An 18,985-nucleotide genomic window follows, 5' to 3' on the forward strand; every position below is an offset into this window, starting at 1 on the left:
TATTATCATTACTACTTGCTAACGACATTGCAAGCACTGTTACTTCAGTGAATGCACATTTCACCACACTGTTCTGCACGTAAAACACGGTTTAGAAACACACATATAAAAGATGTTTCTAAGACAGCTACTTGCGCACGACACAACATTTACGTAATAGGATGAAATTATTTTGCATTGTAGATACTATAATGTTCTGAATTTATGTGAATTACTTTTTTTTAACAGACAGTGGACTCAAGCCTGTTATAATTACGGCACCAGCAAGTGCAGAGGTGGCCTCTGGAGGCTCCGTGACTTTCTCCTGCAATGCCACCGGGGTGCCGGTTCCAGCCATTCGTTGGTACGACAGGCATGGACTGATAACCAGCCATTTGTCTCAAGTTCTTAGATCTAAATCCCGAAAACCACACTTATCAAGACCTGGGGGTTCAGACCTGGAGCCTGTGTACTTCATCATGTCCCAGGCTGGCTCAAGCTCTCTATATATTCAGGCTGTTACTCGGGAACACGCTGGGAAGTATACCTGCGAAGCTGCAAACGCACACGGCACCACACAGTCGGAAGCCGTCCTCACTGTTGGTGAGTTGTCATTAGTATCTCTTCCCAGGTGAATGGTTTCCTTTGACAGTAGGGGATAAAGTGATTTGAAGTAGATTTCAATGAGTCTAGCAACCTCTAAATATATATGTATTTACCAACAACAGTGAAATGTAGAATTGCATTTTTTGGTATTTGGCCTTATGTGAACCAGATGAACTTTGGTCTCCACTTCTGGTGGGTTTGTTAAGCTTGTAAGTTGTTCTATAGGACACTTTCATTTGGGAGCAAGCCCAAGGTATGACCTCTTTGGGGCATTAATACTTTTGGTTTTCTAAGCTGAAAATATCGTTGCAAATATTTTCAGGTGGGCCCTTAGTAAGGATAGTATTCAGTCTAAAGAGTTGGCTTTTATTGGGAATGTTGAGTCCTGTGTACTGTCAAACAACACCCATCTGTATATTTCCCTCAACCGTTTTCAAAGTTATTGTTCTAATAGGGTGTATAATATAATATTCTTTTTTTTTTTTTTTTTTTGTGGTACGCGGGCCTCTCACTGTTGTGGCCTCTCCCGTTGCGGAGCACAGGCTCCGGACGCGCAGGCTCAGCGGCCACGGCTCACGGGCCCAGCCGCTCCGCGACATGTGGGATCTTCCCGGACCGGGGCACGAACCCGTGTCCCCTGCATCGGCAGGCGGACTCTCAACCACTGTGCCACCAGGGAAGCCCTAATATTCTTTGTATTTTACTGATTTGGGGTGATGATGACTTAATTTGGAGTACTGGTATATAGAATATCAGTATTATTCAAATTAATTCAAATTTGACTTAATCCACATCCAAATCTTATATCAGGGGGCATTGGTGAGGGTGCCCTACTCATAGGGCTGGTGTGAGGATTCAAGGAGTCTGTACCTGTAAAGTGCTTAGAATGATGTCTGGAAGTAGAATGCCTTCAATAAATGCTGCATATTAAGTTACAATTATTACTATCTAATTATTATTAAATTATAATTATCCCTTCTGGTAGTGTTTAGGGAAGAAGAAATAGTTACTGATACTAGTAGACCTTAATAATCCTTAAATAAAGAAGGTAGTTAAGTGTTGCATAGATTTATACGCACATATGGCTGTGTATATGGATGTGTATGTGTGTGTATTTATATATCTGTTCTGCTAAGCAAAAATAGGAGTGGCTCTGCTCAATATTATTAGCCTTAAGACAGCTGTCATGCAGGCACTGCTTGGGTATCATCTGGCTGAAATGATTTTCTTTTAAATTTTTTATTTTTTAAAATTTGTTTATTTATTTGGCTGTGTCGGGTCTTAGTTGCGGCCTGCGGGATCTTTCGTTGTGGCATGCGGGCTCTTCTTTGCCGCATGTAGGCTGCTCTCTATTTGTGGTGTGCAGGCTCCAGAATGCGTGGGCTCAGCAGGTGTGGTGCGCAGGCTCAGGTGCCCCGCGCCATGTGGGATCTTAGTTCCCCAAACAGGGATCGAACCTGCGGCGTCCCCTGCATTGGAGGGCAGATTCTTAACCACTGGACCCCCCTGAAGTGATTATTTTATGTAAATAAAGGGTAAAGGGAGCCATAGACATCACAGTCATAGCTGATGGAACTAGGTAAGTATCTAGTTGTCTAACTGCCTCACTTTATTTATTTATTTTTTAAATTTTATTTATTTATTATTTATTTATTTGGCTGTGTTGGGTCTTCGTTTCTGTGCGAGGGCTTTCTCTAGTTGCGGCAAGCGGGGGCCACACTTCATTGCAGTGCGCGGCCTTTCACTGTCGCAGCCTCTCTTGTTGCGGGGCACAGGCTCCAGACACACAGGCTCAGTAGTTGTGGCTCACGGGCTTAGTTGCTCCGTGGCATGTGGGATCTTCCCCTTCCCAGGGCTCGAACCCGTGTCCCCTGCATTGGCAGACAGATTCTCAACCACTGCGCCACCAGGGAAGCCCCTCACTTTAAATATGAGAAATCTGAAGCCCTTAGAAGATACATAACTTGTTTAGATTCGATCTTTCTAGATCTTTAAGATCCCCCTCACTCCCAGGATTTTATGTCTTGATAAATACCATTTTTTATGTATAGTAACCCCATGAGCTACATCCTACCTGAGTGGTCCTTCGTTGCTTCTTTTACATGCTCTATAGTAATTACTGAAGTCTAGCTGAGTCTATTAAAGCTCAGAACAGCACATAACAACCCACTTCTTCCCATGGGAATCTGAGCTTATTATTAAATTCTAGCATGCTGGCAGCCTTTCCTTTATTTGTTATGAAGGGGGGGTAAGCAAGATGACTCTCTGCCCCACCTTTTTTTCTTTCCAGAGACCTTGGGTTTTTGAGGTCCTGGATGTACAAATATTTGTAGAGTGAGTTGTAACTTTTCAAAACTATAATGGGAGTTGGCCTGGGGTCCTAAATAGTTTAGGGTGGGGTTGCTGGTTTGAGTGGTCACAGTGGGAACAACTTTGGCAGATCTGGTTCCGTTCCCTGTTGAACTGGTTTCCACTCAGAGTCATTAATTCATAGACATTACCATAGTTATAGTACTTAGAAAGCCAGAGTTTTATCAGTCTGTTTTCCAATTCAAAAAACGTTCTACCTTAAAAAATGCTAGATGTCTCTCCTGACCATTTCACAGAGTTATTTTGAAGATAACTTGAGATCGTGTACGTGAAGAACCTTTGGAAAGTACTGTGAAGGCCTTATGAATTGTATCTAGTATCTGTGAGTGCTCAAATTCTGTTATCCGGAATAGTAGAAGAAAATTAATTGAATCCCCTTTTTGATAAAAGTTATGGAAAAGTCTCACTGCAGCCTGAACACAAGTGGGATTTTGATACTTCTGCAGTAGACGCAGGCTGTAGCAGAACATTTTTTCTCATGCCTCTGTATAAACTGAGGCGTGTGGTATTCAAACTCTCCTACAGCCAAGTACCACTTCCCGGTGGTGACCTGCCCAGAGGATCCATGAAACACTAATGACAAAAAGGTCCTTGTCCACTGCCCTAAGCCACAGCTAATTGCCTCTACTTGCTAGAGTCCATCTCTTCATTAACAGGCTCTCCACCACACCCTTCACATCCAGCCCACATTCTGACTCACTAGATAAACATGACTGTTCCAGGAGCAATATTTGGAAGCTGTCTCAGTGAACTTAATTAGTTTTCTTCTATATTATTTTCCCACTAGCTTCTTGTTTTCTTTGATGGAGGATGCTCCTGGGACACCTTTTCTCTCTTTTAAACAAACAGAGAACCGACCTTCCACTGTTAGTCCTGTTTTTTGGTCGGTTCTCTGTGAAACTGCAGCAGTTCTCCTAATACACTCCCACCTTTCACCAGGAATCCGACTTCATTGTGGAAAAGAAACCCTGCCGTTGTTTCCTCAGCTCCCTTCCTCCACAAAAGTAGGAGACTTTTCATTGCCAGTATTAATAGTGCTTTAGAGGAACTAGGCTGTCAACCCTCGGGTTTTATTGTGCTGGAAGTTTGTTTTCATAAATTGCTCTCTCCTCACCATACGTACTCACCCACGTCCCCTCCCTCTCCCTCTCTCCCGCTCTCCCCCTCTCCCTTCCCCCCCCATCACCCCTCTCCTCGGCTAGCTTGGGCATCTATCTGTATGTGGCAGCACTATAGTAGGGGTGCCAGGCCTTCTTAAAGCTTAAGCCTGGAAGAGGGCAGCCTCACTTGGGCCTGGCGTCGGTTAAAACGAGTCACAGGGCAGCTGGGATTCAGCGTGGGAGGGGACTGCTCAAGGGTGTGAATATTGAGATATCTTTGGAGACTAGCTACCCAGCAGGTAATAGCCTGACTCTTGACCTTTTCTTTACTATTTATTTTATTTTGTTCCCAAGGGAATGCATTACTCATTGTGTTTCGTTTACCAACTAGAGTTAAAGTTGTTCTCCAACTTAAAATCTTCTGAGGCTACACTAGCAAATTGCTGTTGTAAAAGAGGGAATGCTGGTGTCGAGCAAGGAAGAGTGACGTCCTTTCAGCTACTGGACTCCTGCATCATAGAACTGATTTTTCAGACAATTAATTTGCTCCTTCATGAATAAGAGATGGCTACTGGAGATTAGATGTTTCCATGAATCATTAAATTGAAATGTTACCTACTTTAACTTCTAGGGCTCAAACTGTGCTGACGGCGTGTTAGATCACTGTATGAGAGACCCTGAAATAATGAATTTCTTCTATCTCCTCTTTTTCTTTCTCCCTTTCTCTGCAGTTCCTTTTGAAACAGATACCAAAGCAGAAATAGTCACACCTTCTGATCCCACTCAGAATGATAAAAGTGATGGTTCAGAAACTGGACTGTTGAGCTCATCTCCACTGAAGGAACATTCCAGTGCTACAGAGTCATCATCAGAGAAAAACGCTAGTGGCACCTCTGTCCCCGATGCCCCCATCATTCTGAGCCCCCCACAGACGCACACACCAGATACGTACAACCTGGTCTGGAGGGCGGGGAAGGATGGCGGGCTGCCCATCAATGCCTATTTTGTGAAGTATCGAAAGGTAATGCCTTCTCATTTATCATCTTTCCCTTCCCACACCTTCACATCCTGTGTATAACACATGCTTATTATCTTTCACATTTGTGGAGTGGCAGGAAACAGGAGTGTCCCAGAATGATGAATTTGGGAGAGAAATGCCAGCAATCATGCTGGATTTACCAGTCTTATAAAAGCAGTAAGAATGAAGTACAAATAATTTCCCCTCAAATTGGGATTCTAAGAACCCAGTAGCTTCTAGACATTTTTAATCAAATATTTTAACCCCTTGGGTATAAAATTCTATAAACCAATTTTTAAAAAGTAATTCCTTCCCTCTCTGAGATGGCAGAATGCAGTTTATTTAGTAAAAAAGCAGTTTCTTATTAGAAGCAACTGTTTGAACAAAGTTGTCCCTTATAATCTCTGACAAATGTTTTCATTTCAAGTTCTCTTCTTAATTGTATTAAAACCTTACATTGTTTGGTCATTTATTATGGTGAACCTTGATTGTCTCAGTTGATTTTTCAGATGATGATTTTCATCCACAGGCTTCTATTAAAGCAAAATGAAAAAAAATCTCCCCTCTTTGTTTAATGAGACTGTAAATGAAATGGGAGGAGATGCACTCACGTTTAAAATAATTTTCTATGTTCAAGACATTTTGGTATCCATCATTTAACAGTAATATTTTTTCTTTAGGTATTTTTTTATCGAAGTAGAGTTGATTTACAATGTTGTGTTAATTACTGCTGTACAGCAAAGTGATTCAGTTATACCTATAGATACATCCTTTTTTTCATATTCTTTTCCATTACAGCTTATCACAGGATATTGGATATAGTTCCCTGTGCTATGCAGTAGGACCTTGTTGTTTATCCATCCTGTATATAAAAGCTTACATCTGCTAACCCCAGCCTCCCACTCCATCCCTCCCCTTATAGTAATATTTTTAATATCTGGAAAAATTAACATGGTGATATTTGAGAGTTTATTCACCGTTTGTAACCTGATGGTTCTACATGTGGATAGTTTCACTTGTATTCTTATCCACGTGAAACTTCCCATGTAATGTTGGCTCTTGGTTCCATTAACTGAGACCCGACGGATTGGATCTCTTTCTGTTTCCTCGAGCTCACATTGAACAGTGTCAAGACATGAAGCAAGACTGTTGGAAATATATAATGAATAATTATATAATTTATACACATATAGACATATATAATATATATTTTGATTTATCATATATCATGCATAATATATACTATCATTAATACACGTTATTGTATACTTATTTAATTCTCCCATTAGCCCAGTAAGAAAGGAGCATTGTTTCCATTATAAGAAAAGGAAACAAACTGGGTGATCAAATAACTTGCTTGAGGCCGTAAGTTAGTGGCAGCTAATGGAGCAGGAATCTTTTCACAGTAAGAATCCCTAAGTTCTTGTTTTAGGGCTCCTTCTCTTAATGTGGAGAGGTGTTACATCTCTTTCACTTTTTTTTTTTTTTTTTTTTTTTTTTTTTTTTATGCGTTACGCGGGCCTCTCACTGTTGTGGCCTCTCCCGTTGCGGAGGACAGGCTCCGGACGCGCAGGCTCAGCGGCCATGGCTCACGGGCCCAGCCGCTCCGCGGCATGTGGGATCTTCCCAGACCGGGGCACGAACCCGTGTCCCCTGCATCGGCAGGCGGACTCTCAACCACTGCGCCACCAGGGAAGCCCTCTTTCACTTTTGATAGTGTATTACTTCCCAAAATTCATCTGGAATTGAATGATTTCTAGTTTTTATCCAGTTGGAATGGAAGATTCTTCTGCCCTGTATCTCGTTTTTTAAAAAAAATGCCTTATTTTCCCTTGAGTAGCTGGAAGATGGTGTTGGCGTGGTGGGAGGATGGCACACAGTTCGAGTCCCAGGAAGTGAAAATGAGCTCCATTTAACGGAACTGGAGCCATCGAGTCTCTACGAAGTTTTGATGGTGGCAAGGAGTGCAGCAGGTGAAGGACAGCCTGCCATGCTCACCTTCCGAACCAGCAAAGGTGAATATAATCTTCCTTAAGTGGAAGGAGTTGGCTGTCTTGATGTCACTTTAATAATAAGTGTCTTTTGGGGTAGTAGAGATTCTTGTTTATAGAGTTACTAAATAAACCTTTTATAGTAACTTTTGAAGCCACGTTTGGATGGTTGTATTCTTCTATTCCATCCAGTATTTCACAGATATTTTTGAGGGCTTGTTATAGGTAAGACAGTAGGGTAGGTGATGCAGGGAAAATGAAGATGATCAAGACAAGATCCATCCTAATGGAGCTTCTACTTTGTTAAGAAAGGTAACATATATACATAAATACCAACTCAAGGCAAAATTTCAGTTCAGCTAATATTTACTGAATGGCTTCTCTGTGCCAGGCAATAAACAAAATAGACAATACTCCTTTGCCCTCATGGAGCTTCCATTCTAGTTGGGAGAGATACGTTATAAGAACATTAGTAGGTGGTGAGTGTTAACAAGAGAAATAAATTAAGGGATGGTGGCCAGAGAACTCCTCAATGAGTAGTTGACAGCAGAGCAGAACTTAAAGGAGGTGCGTGTAAACCATGTGGGTATCTAGGGCAAGAACATCCCAGTAGAGAGGATAGCATGTGCAAAGGCCCTGGGGTGGGTGTACTTGGTGTGCCCTAGGAACACTGAGGGGCCATAGTGATGGGAGTAAAGTACATGGGGAGGGGAGAACGCTCAGGGAATTGGCAGAGTGGCCAAAGCACTAAGTACGTTGTCCACGCTGCAAGGACACTGACTTTGAACCTGAGTGAGCCAGAAGCTTTGGAGGGTTTTGAGCAGAGTTGTGATACAATCTGTTGTGTGTTTCAATGGGACATACTGGCTGTAGGGTAAGGATAGACTGGAGGAGGGCAAGGGAATAGGGAGAGAAACCAGATCTGACAAGGACTAGGAAAGACTTACAGAGAAGATGCCAGAGGATAGTCTTTCTGTGGGGTAGCTTGTGAGGGTAGCTTGATTGAAAAGATGCCATTGCAGGTTGGCCATAAATGAACAAAAAGACTTCAGTGAGCAGAGATGGGAACTGGAGAGAGGAGTATTCTTAGGGTGGCACAGTATTAAAAAGGAGTTCTGATGATTGAGAAGAAATTGTCTATTGGCTTTTGAAAAAGATCCTTTCGGACTTCCCTGCTGGTGCAGTGGTTAAGAATCCACCTGCCAATGCAAGAGACACAGGTTCAAGCCCTGGTCCGGGAAGATCCCACATGCCGCGGAGCAACTAAGCCCGTGCGCCACAACTACTGAGTTCGTGTGCCACAACTACTGAAGCCCGCGCACCTAGAGCCTGTGCTGCACAACAAGAGAAGCCACTACACACCGCAACAAAGAGTAGCCCCCGCTCGCCACAGCTAGAGAAAGCCCGCGCCCAGCAACAAAGACCAGTGGAGCCAAAAAAGAATTAATTAATTAATTAAAATGAAGAAAAAGAAAAAGACCCTTTCATCTAATTAGTGAGTCTGGCCTGAAAAATAATGAGTATTTCTTATTTGAAATGTATTTTGAGTTAACTTCCGTAATTAGTCCTTAGTTGTTTATAAAGTCTGACCTACAAATACTGAATAGTAAGCATGTATTTCAGTTTGAAAACAATCACCCAATTTCACTTTTTGCCTCTTGAGATTTTAAAACTTAACATGACAGCTTCCTCGTGAAGAAGCTTGACAGAAGCTCTTAAATAATGAATTTATGTGTCAGAATTAAGAAATATGTACAGTAAAAAGAAAAATGAGTGAATAGTTTGAAAACCTTCACTCTAGTCATTTGGCTTTTTCGCTTGTGTCATTTTCTCTATGTGTAAATTAAAGCTATAGCCTGGTGAAGAAAGACACATTTTAGTTATAGGCACTACAAAAAGCCAAAGTAATTTTTTTTTTTTTTTTTTTTGCGGTATGCGGGCCTCTCACTGTTGTGGCCTCTCCCATTGCGGAGCACAGGCTCCGGACGCGCAGGCTCAGTGGCCATGGCGCATGGGCCCAGCAGCTCCGCGGCATGTGGGATCTTCCCGGACCGGGACACGAACCAGTGTCCCCTGCATCGGCAGGCGGACTCTCAACCACTGCGCCACCAGGGAAGCCCCAAAGTAATTTTTAAAGTTAATTCCTCATATTAGCTAAGTCATTACAATGTAGGTTTTAATTTTAGACACTGTAACGATAAGTTTATATATTTATATCTATATGCCAGGTGAGTTTCATAGTATCTTTTCTTATTTATACATAGATGCTTATATTATATTATATTATGATTATATCTTTCTAGAGAAAACAACATCATCCAAAAACACTCAGGTCTCCTCTCCACCTGTCGGCATCCCTAAGCACCCTGTTGTTTCAGAGGCTGCAGACAACTTTGGAGTGATACTCACAGATCCTTCCAGGCACAGTGGAGGTAAAGAGAAGACCCTTCATTTATTCATTTTGCTTGTTTTCAGATGTAACTGACCTGCTTCAGATTATTTGGGGGTGGAGTAGCACAGGGTGTTTGTTTACTATTCAGATTATATACTACCATACAGCTCTTTTAAGTTCTATTTCAACCATTTTTTTTTTTTTTTTTTTTTAAACATCTTTATTGGGGTATAATTGCTTTACAATGGTGTGTTAGTTTCTGCTTTACAACAAAGTGAATCAGCTATACATATACATATGTTCCCATATGTCTTCCCTCTTGCGTCTCCCTCCCTCCCACTCTCCCCATCCCACCCTTCCAGGCTGTCACAAAGCACCGAGCTAATATCCCTGTGCCTTGCGGCTGCTTCCCCCCAGCTATCTACCTTACTACGTTTGTTAGTGTGTATATGTCCATGACTCTCTCTCGCCCTGTCAAAACTCACCCTTCCCCCTCCCCATATCCTTAAGTCCGTTCTCCAGTAGTCAACCATTTTTTAAATGTCCTATATATTCAGATCTTGGTAACCCAGTACCATGGTTTGTGTTTAAACTCAAATTCAAACTCTTATGGTACTAAGTTTTTATAACTCACAAAAGCAATTTTTCTGTCTCCTCTCTGGCAAGGAAAGCAAATTTACATTTGAACTCTGAACATCTGACTTTTTTTAAAAAAATGATTTGTCAAAACGTATGATGGTACCTAGAGTAAGATTTAGTTTTTTTAATTGAATGGACTACATGGCATACTCAGCATTATTGTTATATCTTACGGTTTTTAGATGCCATAGCGGTAGAACTTTCAAAAGACTTCTTTTTAGTACTTAATCACACATGAATTCTACTGTTACAACATAATGTGCTTTTCGTGATCTAGGGAAGGCTTAACATTTTATTGCTGAGCTCTAAGAATTTTCAAGCTTCTCTTCCCTATTTTTATAGTCTTCCATGCATTGGTTTCAGACAAAAGCAAGCCACAACATTTGAACACCCCTCTGGAGCACCTCTGCATCTTCAATATCATGAACTGCTTTTTCTTGAGTCCTTTTACTTCTGAGGAACCTTTCCGCTTCCTTAAGCAGATATAGGAGTGTCAACTTCATAGGTATAAAACTGACATCGGAAGAACAAAAACCTTGTGACTTAACACATTGTACTAAATGCTGGAGCAGCAGAAATAAAAGAAATCTTGCCCTTGGAGAAGTTTACAGTATAGTGGATGATCCAGACAATTAAACCAATACCAATATAGTAGGGAAGACAGACAAATTAACCCATAACAGTGATTTTGATTCCACCCTGTTGTTGTGAGGTCAAAAGAGAAATATCTAAATCACTCACTTGCTATGAAGGAGGCCCAGTGGTGATGAGAGGCGTCCTGAGCTAAGCCTCAAAGATAAGAATGTTACCACTGGATGAAGAAATAGGAGAAGGAGTTCTAGGCAGAGACCCCTCCTTGTGCAGAGACAGATGAATGACATGTTCTATTTCATTTAGAGATTCAGAGATTTTATTGAGCGTGACTGGGGGCTGTGTGGAGTGATGTTACAGTGGGGAGGTGGGTGGGTGCCGTATATGATGTACTTAAAAATTTAGTCTTTCCCCAGAAGCTATAAAGAAGCCTGAAGGATTTTAGAGATGGGACAGGAGGAGTGGCAACAGGTGAGGCTTAGAAATAAAGACAGTGGCAGTGTGAGTGGAGAAGGAGGACACAGGTGAGAGATAAAGGGAGTTGAATCTACACTGCATGAGAGGAAGAAATATGGTGCCTTGGGCTTGGGCAACTTGGACCATTTACCAAGATAGGTAATAAGAATCTTTAGGTGAAGATGGTGGATTCTGTTCTGGAAATCACGAGTTTGGAGCTATCCAAGCAGAGATAACCATAAAGAAGTGATTTATTTAATCTTCACAACCTCCCTGTGAGGAAGGTAGCATAACTGTTTTACAAATCAGGAAACTGAGGCTCTCAAGGAGGTTACGCAGCTTGCCTAAGGTCATCCAGAAAGATCATCATCACGCACCATCCAGAAAGTGGTGGAACTGCAATTCACAGCCAGATATTTGAAGGCCAAGAGCAGTATTCTTTCTTCTAGCTCCTAACAGTCACACACTATTTCTTTTAGGTATTGATGATATTCTCCTCAGTAGAGATTTTCCCCTAATAACTTTCGTTTTCTATTTGGTCTGTGGTATTCTTTGATGAGTTTTAACCTCACGTGAATCAACATAGGAAGTTGTTTGGTTATCTGGTATTAAAAAAAAAGAGATTCACTAACACTTCTATTCATTCTGTTTCCATTGCTTTCTAACTTGCAAGGAATACAGTAAGTATCATGCCACGTTGCCTGCTTTGACTATCTTCCTCTTTTTATCCATTAAGCAGTTTATTTTTAAAATGCCACAGTTTTCTCCATGCAGGTACCATATGCAACATTATTTTGTTCTTGTATATTGGTAGTCAGATTGAAGAGGTGTTGAGACAGAGGGGTGTTGCTTGAGGCCAGGCTCAGGCTGGACAGAGACAGGGCTCCCTGAGTAATACACCAGAGTAATGTAACCGCGGCCCAGAGTTGGTCCTCCTTGTTTTAGCTCTAGAAACTTGATTGTTAGCATGCCAAAGGATAGTTGGTCTCTTGAGAACCAGCTCACTCTTACAAAATTCACAGGTGATTAATGTAAACTGAAACGGGCAGTTTAATGTAACTGTCATACAGACCAGATTGTTTCTATCTGCCTCCTTTCCTTTAGGAACCAAATGGGAAGCCCCTTATAACCACAAGATTACTTGGTCAGCAAGAAGTGTTAGGGACACGGTTTAAATGACTGATGAACTCACTGCCGAGGTTTCCACCTGCCACAGAACTGAAACCTTCCCATTTGGGGACTAGGACATCCCCTCCCCTTGGCAGTGCTAACCGAAAACTGCCAGACATTAGCTCTCGGACCCCCTTTTTCCACAAGGTCATGTGCATGGCCACGTGGATTATCAGTTTCCTGATAGCACTTGTCTCTTTACTTAACTGCGCATCCTGCCTTCCTGCTTTCTCTCCTCCCATTTTTATTAGTATTGATATTATTGGTTAAGTGTTATCCCTATTTACTGCTTGCAGTCTGTTTTTTGGAGTAGCATTCCTACAAAAGTAATAGCTACATTACTGATTATTGATAGGCTACAATAGTAATAGCTAATATAATAATCTGTGGATCGTTTGCTGAATATGTTTTCTGTAGCTTGGATGGGTAAAGAAAAACATCTAAGTAACACATCATTTTGAAAATTTACTGTAAATTTTAACCACAGTCAGACTTGAAGCACCAAGTAATAATTACATATTCACTGTTTTAGCCAGGAATCCAAGATAGCATGGTCATAATGATCATACTCATTAACTTTCAGTGTTTCAGAGCTAATTATCAAATTTATACGTTTTTGGGCTTCCCTGGCGGCGCAGTGGGAGAGGCCCGTGTGCTGCAAAAAAAAAAAAAAAAAAAAAAAAAAAAATCTATAAATTTTTTCACTCTTCCTTCCTTCCGTGCTGTTACTTGGCGATTTCATTACCCATTAGCTTTTAACAGAGGACAGGAAGGTAGTCATAATACTGTTAACTCTGGAAAGAAGTTGGGTGAAGAGCCGTTAAGACAATGATGTTTGGGATTTATCCCTTGCAGTCCATTTGAGGCATTCTTGTCTCTGCTGCCGCGGGTTATTGAAACGAATGTTTCCATTTCCAGTCCCAGAGGCACCTGATCGGCCCACTATCTCCACTGCATCAGAGACGTCCGTCTATGTCACTTGGATTCCTCGGGCAAATGGGGGGTCTCCAATCACTGCCTTCAAGGTCGAATATAAACGGATGCGGACTAGCGATTGGCTGGTGGCAGCTGAAGACATTCCTCCTTCCAAACTTTCTGTGGAAGTGCGTAGTTTAGAGCCAGGTAGTGATATGCAAACATTTTCTTTTAAACTATCAGTGCTGACTTTAGATGCAAATTCTTAATAATCTCATATTCTTCTAATTGTTAAAGTAATACGAGCTTATTGTATAAAAATTTGAAAATAAAATATAAAAAGAGAATAGTCACCTGAAACCCACCCATCCAGAGATAACCATTGTTTATATTTTCTTGTATTTCTTTCTAGTCTTTTTTCCTTTCTAATACAAACCAGGATCGTGCCATAAATATTATCTTGTGACCCCTTTCCTCTATATTATATCATATGCATTTTCCAATATCATTAACAATTCTTCAGAAACTCAATTTTTAATAACTGTGTATCTACCAAGTAAGTACACCATGATTTTCTTTACCACTCATCATTTCTGGGCTTTAGATTATTTCTAACTGCGAATAAATAGAAGCAGTGTTGTGGTGACATCTTTGTGTGTGTGTGTGTGTGTGTGTGTGTGTGTGTGTGTGTGTGTTTTGCTGTGAATGAATATTTTAAGAGAAAAATTGCTTATTTGACTAAAATCGATCTGATGATGCATCTCGGCATGGTTAGACCCATTGCTTTATTTGAAGCAATGAAGACGAGACAACACTAACACCCCTTTGTTCTGTGAGTTTTCTTTCAGCAGCAGGGGACTCCCCCAGACCCCCCCAGTGTATGAAAGAAATGAAACTGTAAAAGAGAAAAGCAGTAATCACAAATCAACTTTCTTTACTTTTATTTGTTTGGGTTTCATGACCATTTTTGTTGATGGACTTTTAAATGTACTTCAGTAGCAAATACTTGTGTTTGTCTAAACAGGTAACATGAGGAGCCCAGGAACATGTAGGTACAGTTGGGAGAAGATGGCAGTTTTAAATATGGGCAAAGCTAAGTAACGTTTTACAGACAGAAAAGACTGTCTTCAGATGCCCAGGGGTTATTTTTGAGCTTTTAGGCAATTTGCTTTACGAGTCTAATTTATTCTTTAGATTCAGATTTTCAGAAACTCACAATCCTTCGAGGTTTTTTTAAGTTCTTAATATCTAATCCAAACAGATACCTTCTGTTGTAGCTTAAATCTGCTCCCCTTATCCTGTTATTAGCGGGAGCAGAGTGACATCTGCTATCACCCACACAGTGCCTCTTCACAAACGTATTCACCGTATTAAACTTCGCTTCAGTTGTTTCTTTCAAGGGGAAAAGAACCCAGTTTTGAGCACAGATACACCAGCTAGTCCTGTATTTGGTGGGTATGACTTTAGAACAGGATGTTGAAAGAGTAGTGTGCTCTTTCCCATTTTCTCCCTGCCCCGTTCCATGACGGACATCATCCGTCTCTCCCAGTGACTCCCAATAAGGTCTTGTAATCTTGAACACGCTCAGTGAACACATGCAATACCAGTGAATAGGAGTTGGCAACTGCGTTGAAATCTATTCACCATCTAGGCTTTCGAGGATGTTGTTGTTATTGTAGAGAGATACTTAAGCACAGTTGTCGTATTTTGAATATTGTCCTTTCAGATGTCTTATTATAGCTTTTAAAAAATTATGGTTTTCTTTCCCCCGCACCCCGCCGAAAGGTTCAACATACAAATTTAGGGTCATTGCTGTCAACCATTATGGTGAGAGTTTTCGGAGTTCGGCCTCTCGTCCTTATCAGGTGGCTGGGTTCCCCAACCGTTTTTCTAACCGTCCGATAACTGGACCTCACATCGCATACACAGAAGCTGTCAGTGATACTCAGATCATGCTCAAGTGGACGGTAAGTAAAACATCTTCTCTCATGAGAAGAGCTTCTGATTTGGCCATGTTAATTTAATATCTTGTGACACAATACTATGAACGGCAAATTTTTGAACTTTCAAGTAAGGGGAAATTGAAGGGCACAGGTATGTGTGTAAGAGCACATGTTATAAGAGGGGCAGGTTTAAAAATCAAATGATTGTCTCCTCAGCTCTCATCCAAGTGTTAACTTAATCACCATTTCATGTTTTATTCCTTTTGAACCCAATGTACTTTTATGTCTTTGAACCTGGTGAGATATATTGCTTTATTTTTGTTTAGCCCTGCAGTAAGCTAAAATGCTCTTAATACCTTTGAATACCTTTAAATTAAATTTAAAATGGCCATCAAGGATGTTTGCAAAATGAAGCTAGAAAAATATTGCCACACGGATAAATAAATCTTAATGGATGTGAAAGTTACATTTATTTTTGTCTTTGACAAGTCTTTGCTTCTCTTTTCTAGTACATTCCATCAAGTAACAATAACACTCCCATTCAAGGATTTTATATCTATTACCGGCCAACAGATAGTGACAATGACAGTGATTACAAGAGGGATATTGTAGAAGGTAAGTTACAAGGACAAGTGGGAGTCCTAATAAAGGAGCTTTGGAGGGAGAGGGTTTATAAATATTATGAAAAACATTATCCCAGGTTAAGATAGAGTAAAAAGATGAAATGGTATATGTACTATTACTTTGAATTTTTCCCAAAGAAAGATAATTTTTCCAATTTAGGGCAGTGGACCCTTGAAGAATGGGGGGGTTAATCCTCATAAAACTTACAATCGGCCCTCCGTATCCAGGGTTCCTCCCCATCTGCGGGTTCGACCCACCACAGGCTGTGTAGTAGTGTAACATTTACTACCGAGTGTCTGTGTAAAAGTGGACCCACGTTGTTCAAGGGTCAACTGTATATATACCATCTTACATTTGCTTAAAGAAACAGTCAGTTACAAAAGAGTGGGGGAGATATGATTTGTCAGTGGTTCATCCGAAAAAATTTTTTCTGTTTTGTTTAAATGAGTAGTGGCCTGAATATAAAAATCAATTACAACTTCTAGCTATGTTTAAGAAAAGAATGTCTCGGGCAACAGTTCCATTGAAGTCTGTCCTAGAAAGATCACATCTTGAGCGTGTTACCCAATTTTAGAGATGCTAAGAAGTTGAATATATGTAGAGAAGAAAACAGCGGAGAGCGCAAAGGGTGTTGAAACTGCCTTTTGACTACATTTAAAATATAATCCGACTTCCCTGGCGGTCCAGTGGTTACGACTCCGCACTTGCACTGCCAAGGGCCCAGGTTCAACCCCTGGTTGGGGAATCCACAAGCTGCACTGCACAACCAAAAATAATTAATTTTAAAAAAAGAAAGAAAGAAAAAGAAAATATAATCCGGAACTTTGCCTGTGGTCTGAGGGCCGCACGTGGTCTGGCTGGCGCCTGCCTCACCTCCACTATGTGTCACGCACTCTCCCTTTCTCACCGTGTCTTCCGTCACGCATGGGCCTTCCTTCTGTCTCCTCGTGTGCACCAAGATCTTTCCTGCCTCGGGACCTCGGCACATGGCAGTTCCAGCTACCTCCCCCAAGGCTTCATCTAGGACCTCCACTTCTGTCTGTTGCGTGCTTGAATGTTCCTTGCTCAGAGAACCCCCTCCCATTGACAGGAGATGCCCTTGTGATTTCTAACCATGCGCTTTATGTTTACTTCATGCAGTTTATCCTAGTTTAGTTGTGTGTATGTGTGTGTGTACGGAATTATTTGCTTAAAGTTTGTCTCCCCCACTAAATGTTAACCTCCTTGTGGGCAAAGGGCCTTCTTTCCCACAGCTGTGTCCCAAGTCCTACAGCGATGAGATGTTTGGTGTTTATTGAATGAAGGAATGAATGAATGCTTGGAGTCCAGAAAGAACAGTGGAGTGTCTGGGAATGATCAGATTGGAAAAAAGACAATGAACCAGCAACAGGACAGCTGTCTCCAAGTATTTAAGGACTAGGATGTTTAAGAGGAACTCAACCTGTTGGGGTGGGAGAGGGGGGCTACAAGGGAATTTTTTGAAGAAGAACCCTCCAATACTGCATTTTTAACATGGTTCTCTCACAAAATAATAAGCTCCCTAATTCGGGAGGTGTTCAGTAGAAGCTGGGTGCCTGTTTCTCAGTGATATCTTGGAAGGCATTCTTAGTTTGGGAGGAAAGCTTCTTCCAAGGTCTTTTTTTCACTCCAAGATTCTTCTTTTTTGAAATATTAATCTCCTAATGGATTGTGTCAGAAAATCGTCCCAGGCCAAGGTTTCTTTGCTCTGAATTCTTGACGTCAAATACTGCCACATAGTTTTTTGTTACAAGTAGTCTTATAATAAATTACTTTTAATATGCACCATCACATTTCTTGAAATATTGCAGCATTCCTTTTACTGTTTATCCAATGGAATTACTTTTGTAATATGATGAAAAATTTATTGTCTAAGTTTTAATACCCAGCATATTTTTTGAATGAAAGAGCGATTGTTTCTCTTCTTAATCTGGAAAAGTAGGAAAGAAACGAGTCCCCCAAATCTGCTTTAGAAGTTAAGAATTGGGGAAATGTGGAAAGATCATTGTTAGTGGCAAAAGGATTCTGTGAAGTTGAGATAGTAGCTGCCTTGAGGGAGCAGTGGCAGGAGGAACCATGATGGGGATGGGGGAGCCAGGACCCCTCTCTCTCTTCACCTGGGTGCTGGTCCCACGGCTGTGTTCTGCTCGTGAACATTCGGCTGTACAGTGATGGGTACTTTTCCATATGCATATTTTACTTCATAAAAAAGCTGTTTAAAAAACAAAATGGAAAGAATTGTTGGTGACTGATCTACACTTTAGTCCTGTCTCGGTCTTCATTTTAGTTTATCTGGGTTAGGCGAGTGGGGCTCTCAGATTTTTATTTTTAAAATCTTCTGAGAGAGGCTACACTTTTGTTAGAAAATCGTTGTAAACAAGGCAAATGTCAGTAAAATGAACATCCCTCTCTGTCTCCATCTGTATCGCTCTCTTCCCCACCCTTCTGGGCTTTACTCTAGAAATAATCCGCTGATAAAGAGTTTCTAAACTATATTCTCTAGTTAAATCTTTTGCAGACTTGGGTGATGTGACTGTTGAGTGTGGAACTGGGAAATTGCTCTAAAGAAGACTTTGTTTTCACTACAAGCATCTGTACATGTGAGCTTTGCCTTGTGGTTCACAGAGAACTTGTTTATGAACGTAATAGATGGAGCAGTTGGATGTTTAAGTGGGCTTCACTGTGCTGTGTAATTCGCTCCTTCCTTATTTTCAAGTTTATGCACTTGAAATTCTTTTTGTGGCAGTTGGAAACTATTGGCTTGTTTTCCCAAAGCGAGGAGCAGAAGTATTTATCCTTTGTACCTAAAGTTTTCTTTAAAGTTCTAGATTACTTATGTATATTGACTCAAAATTGTTTAAGCTTTGAAACACAATTACATTGTTAAAGAATACAGTAAGAGAAGAGCAATTATATTAAGTTATCCTATCTTCTGAATTAGGTTCCACATTTAGATAAACTAAATGTTTCCAACATACCATGTTTTCGTGATGAATATTTTAATCTTGTAAATTAAGTTGAGTTCCAGGTAAATCAAACTATCAGTCATCCTGATCTTTAAGCCTGTGCTTTGGTTTTTTACCCTTTCTAAAATATTCTTGGAGAAAAATTTGCTTGCTAAGCAAAGGATATGCTGGTTGGTTGATTTTAAACCTAATAATGCACTTAGGTGT

The 18,985-nt window shown here is 40.8% G+C and overlaps 1 protein-coding gene across 3 annotated transcripts in view; it reads left to right on the forward strand.

The window, feature by feature from the left end:
* The window catches only part of CDON (cell adhesion associated, oncogene regulated), a 103,139-nt gene that overhangs the window by 54,311 nt on the left and 29,843 nt on the right, over positions 1 to 18,985 (forward strand). For all 3 annotated transcript variants that reach the window (XM_032641634.1, XM_032641635.1, XM_032641636.1), the window contains 7 exons: positions 229 to 582; positions 4,787 to 5,076; positions 6,914 to 7,088; positions 9,368 to 9,496; positions 13,231 to 13,434; positions 15,013 to 15,194; positions 15,680 to 15,785. In XM_032641634.1, the coding sequence (XP_032497525.1) occupies positions 229 to 582; positions 4,787 to 5,076; positions 6,914 to 7,088; positions 9,368 to 9,496; positions 13,231 to 13,434; positions 15,013 to 15,194; positions 15,680 to 15,785 (1,440 nt within the window). The remainder of the gene's footprint in view (positions 1 to 228; positions 583 to 4,786; positions 5,077 to 6,913; positions 7,089 to 9,367; positions 9,497 to 13,230; positions 13,435 to 15,012; positions 15,195 to 15,679; positions 15,786 to 18,985) is intronic.

The sequence above is a fragment of the Phocoena sinus genome, chromosome 8, assembly GCF_008692025.1.
Source record: "Phocoena sinus isolate mPhoSin1 chromosome 8, mPhoSin1.pri, whole genome shotgun sequence".
NCBI lineage: Eukaryota > Metazoa > Chordata > Mammalia > Artiodactyla > Phocoenidae > Phocoena > Phocoena sinus.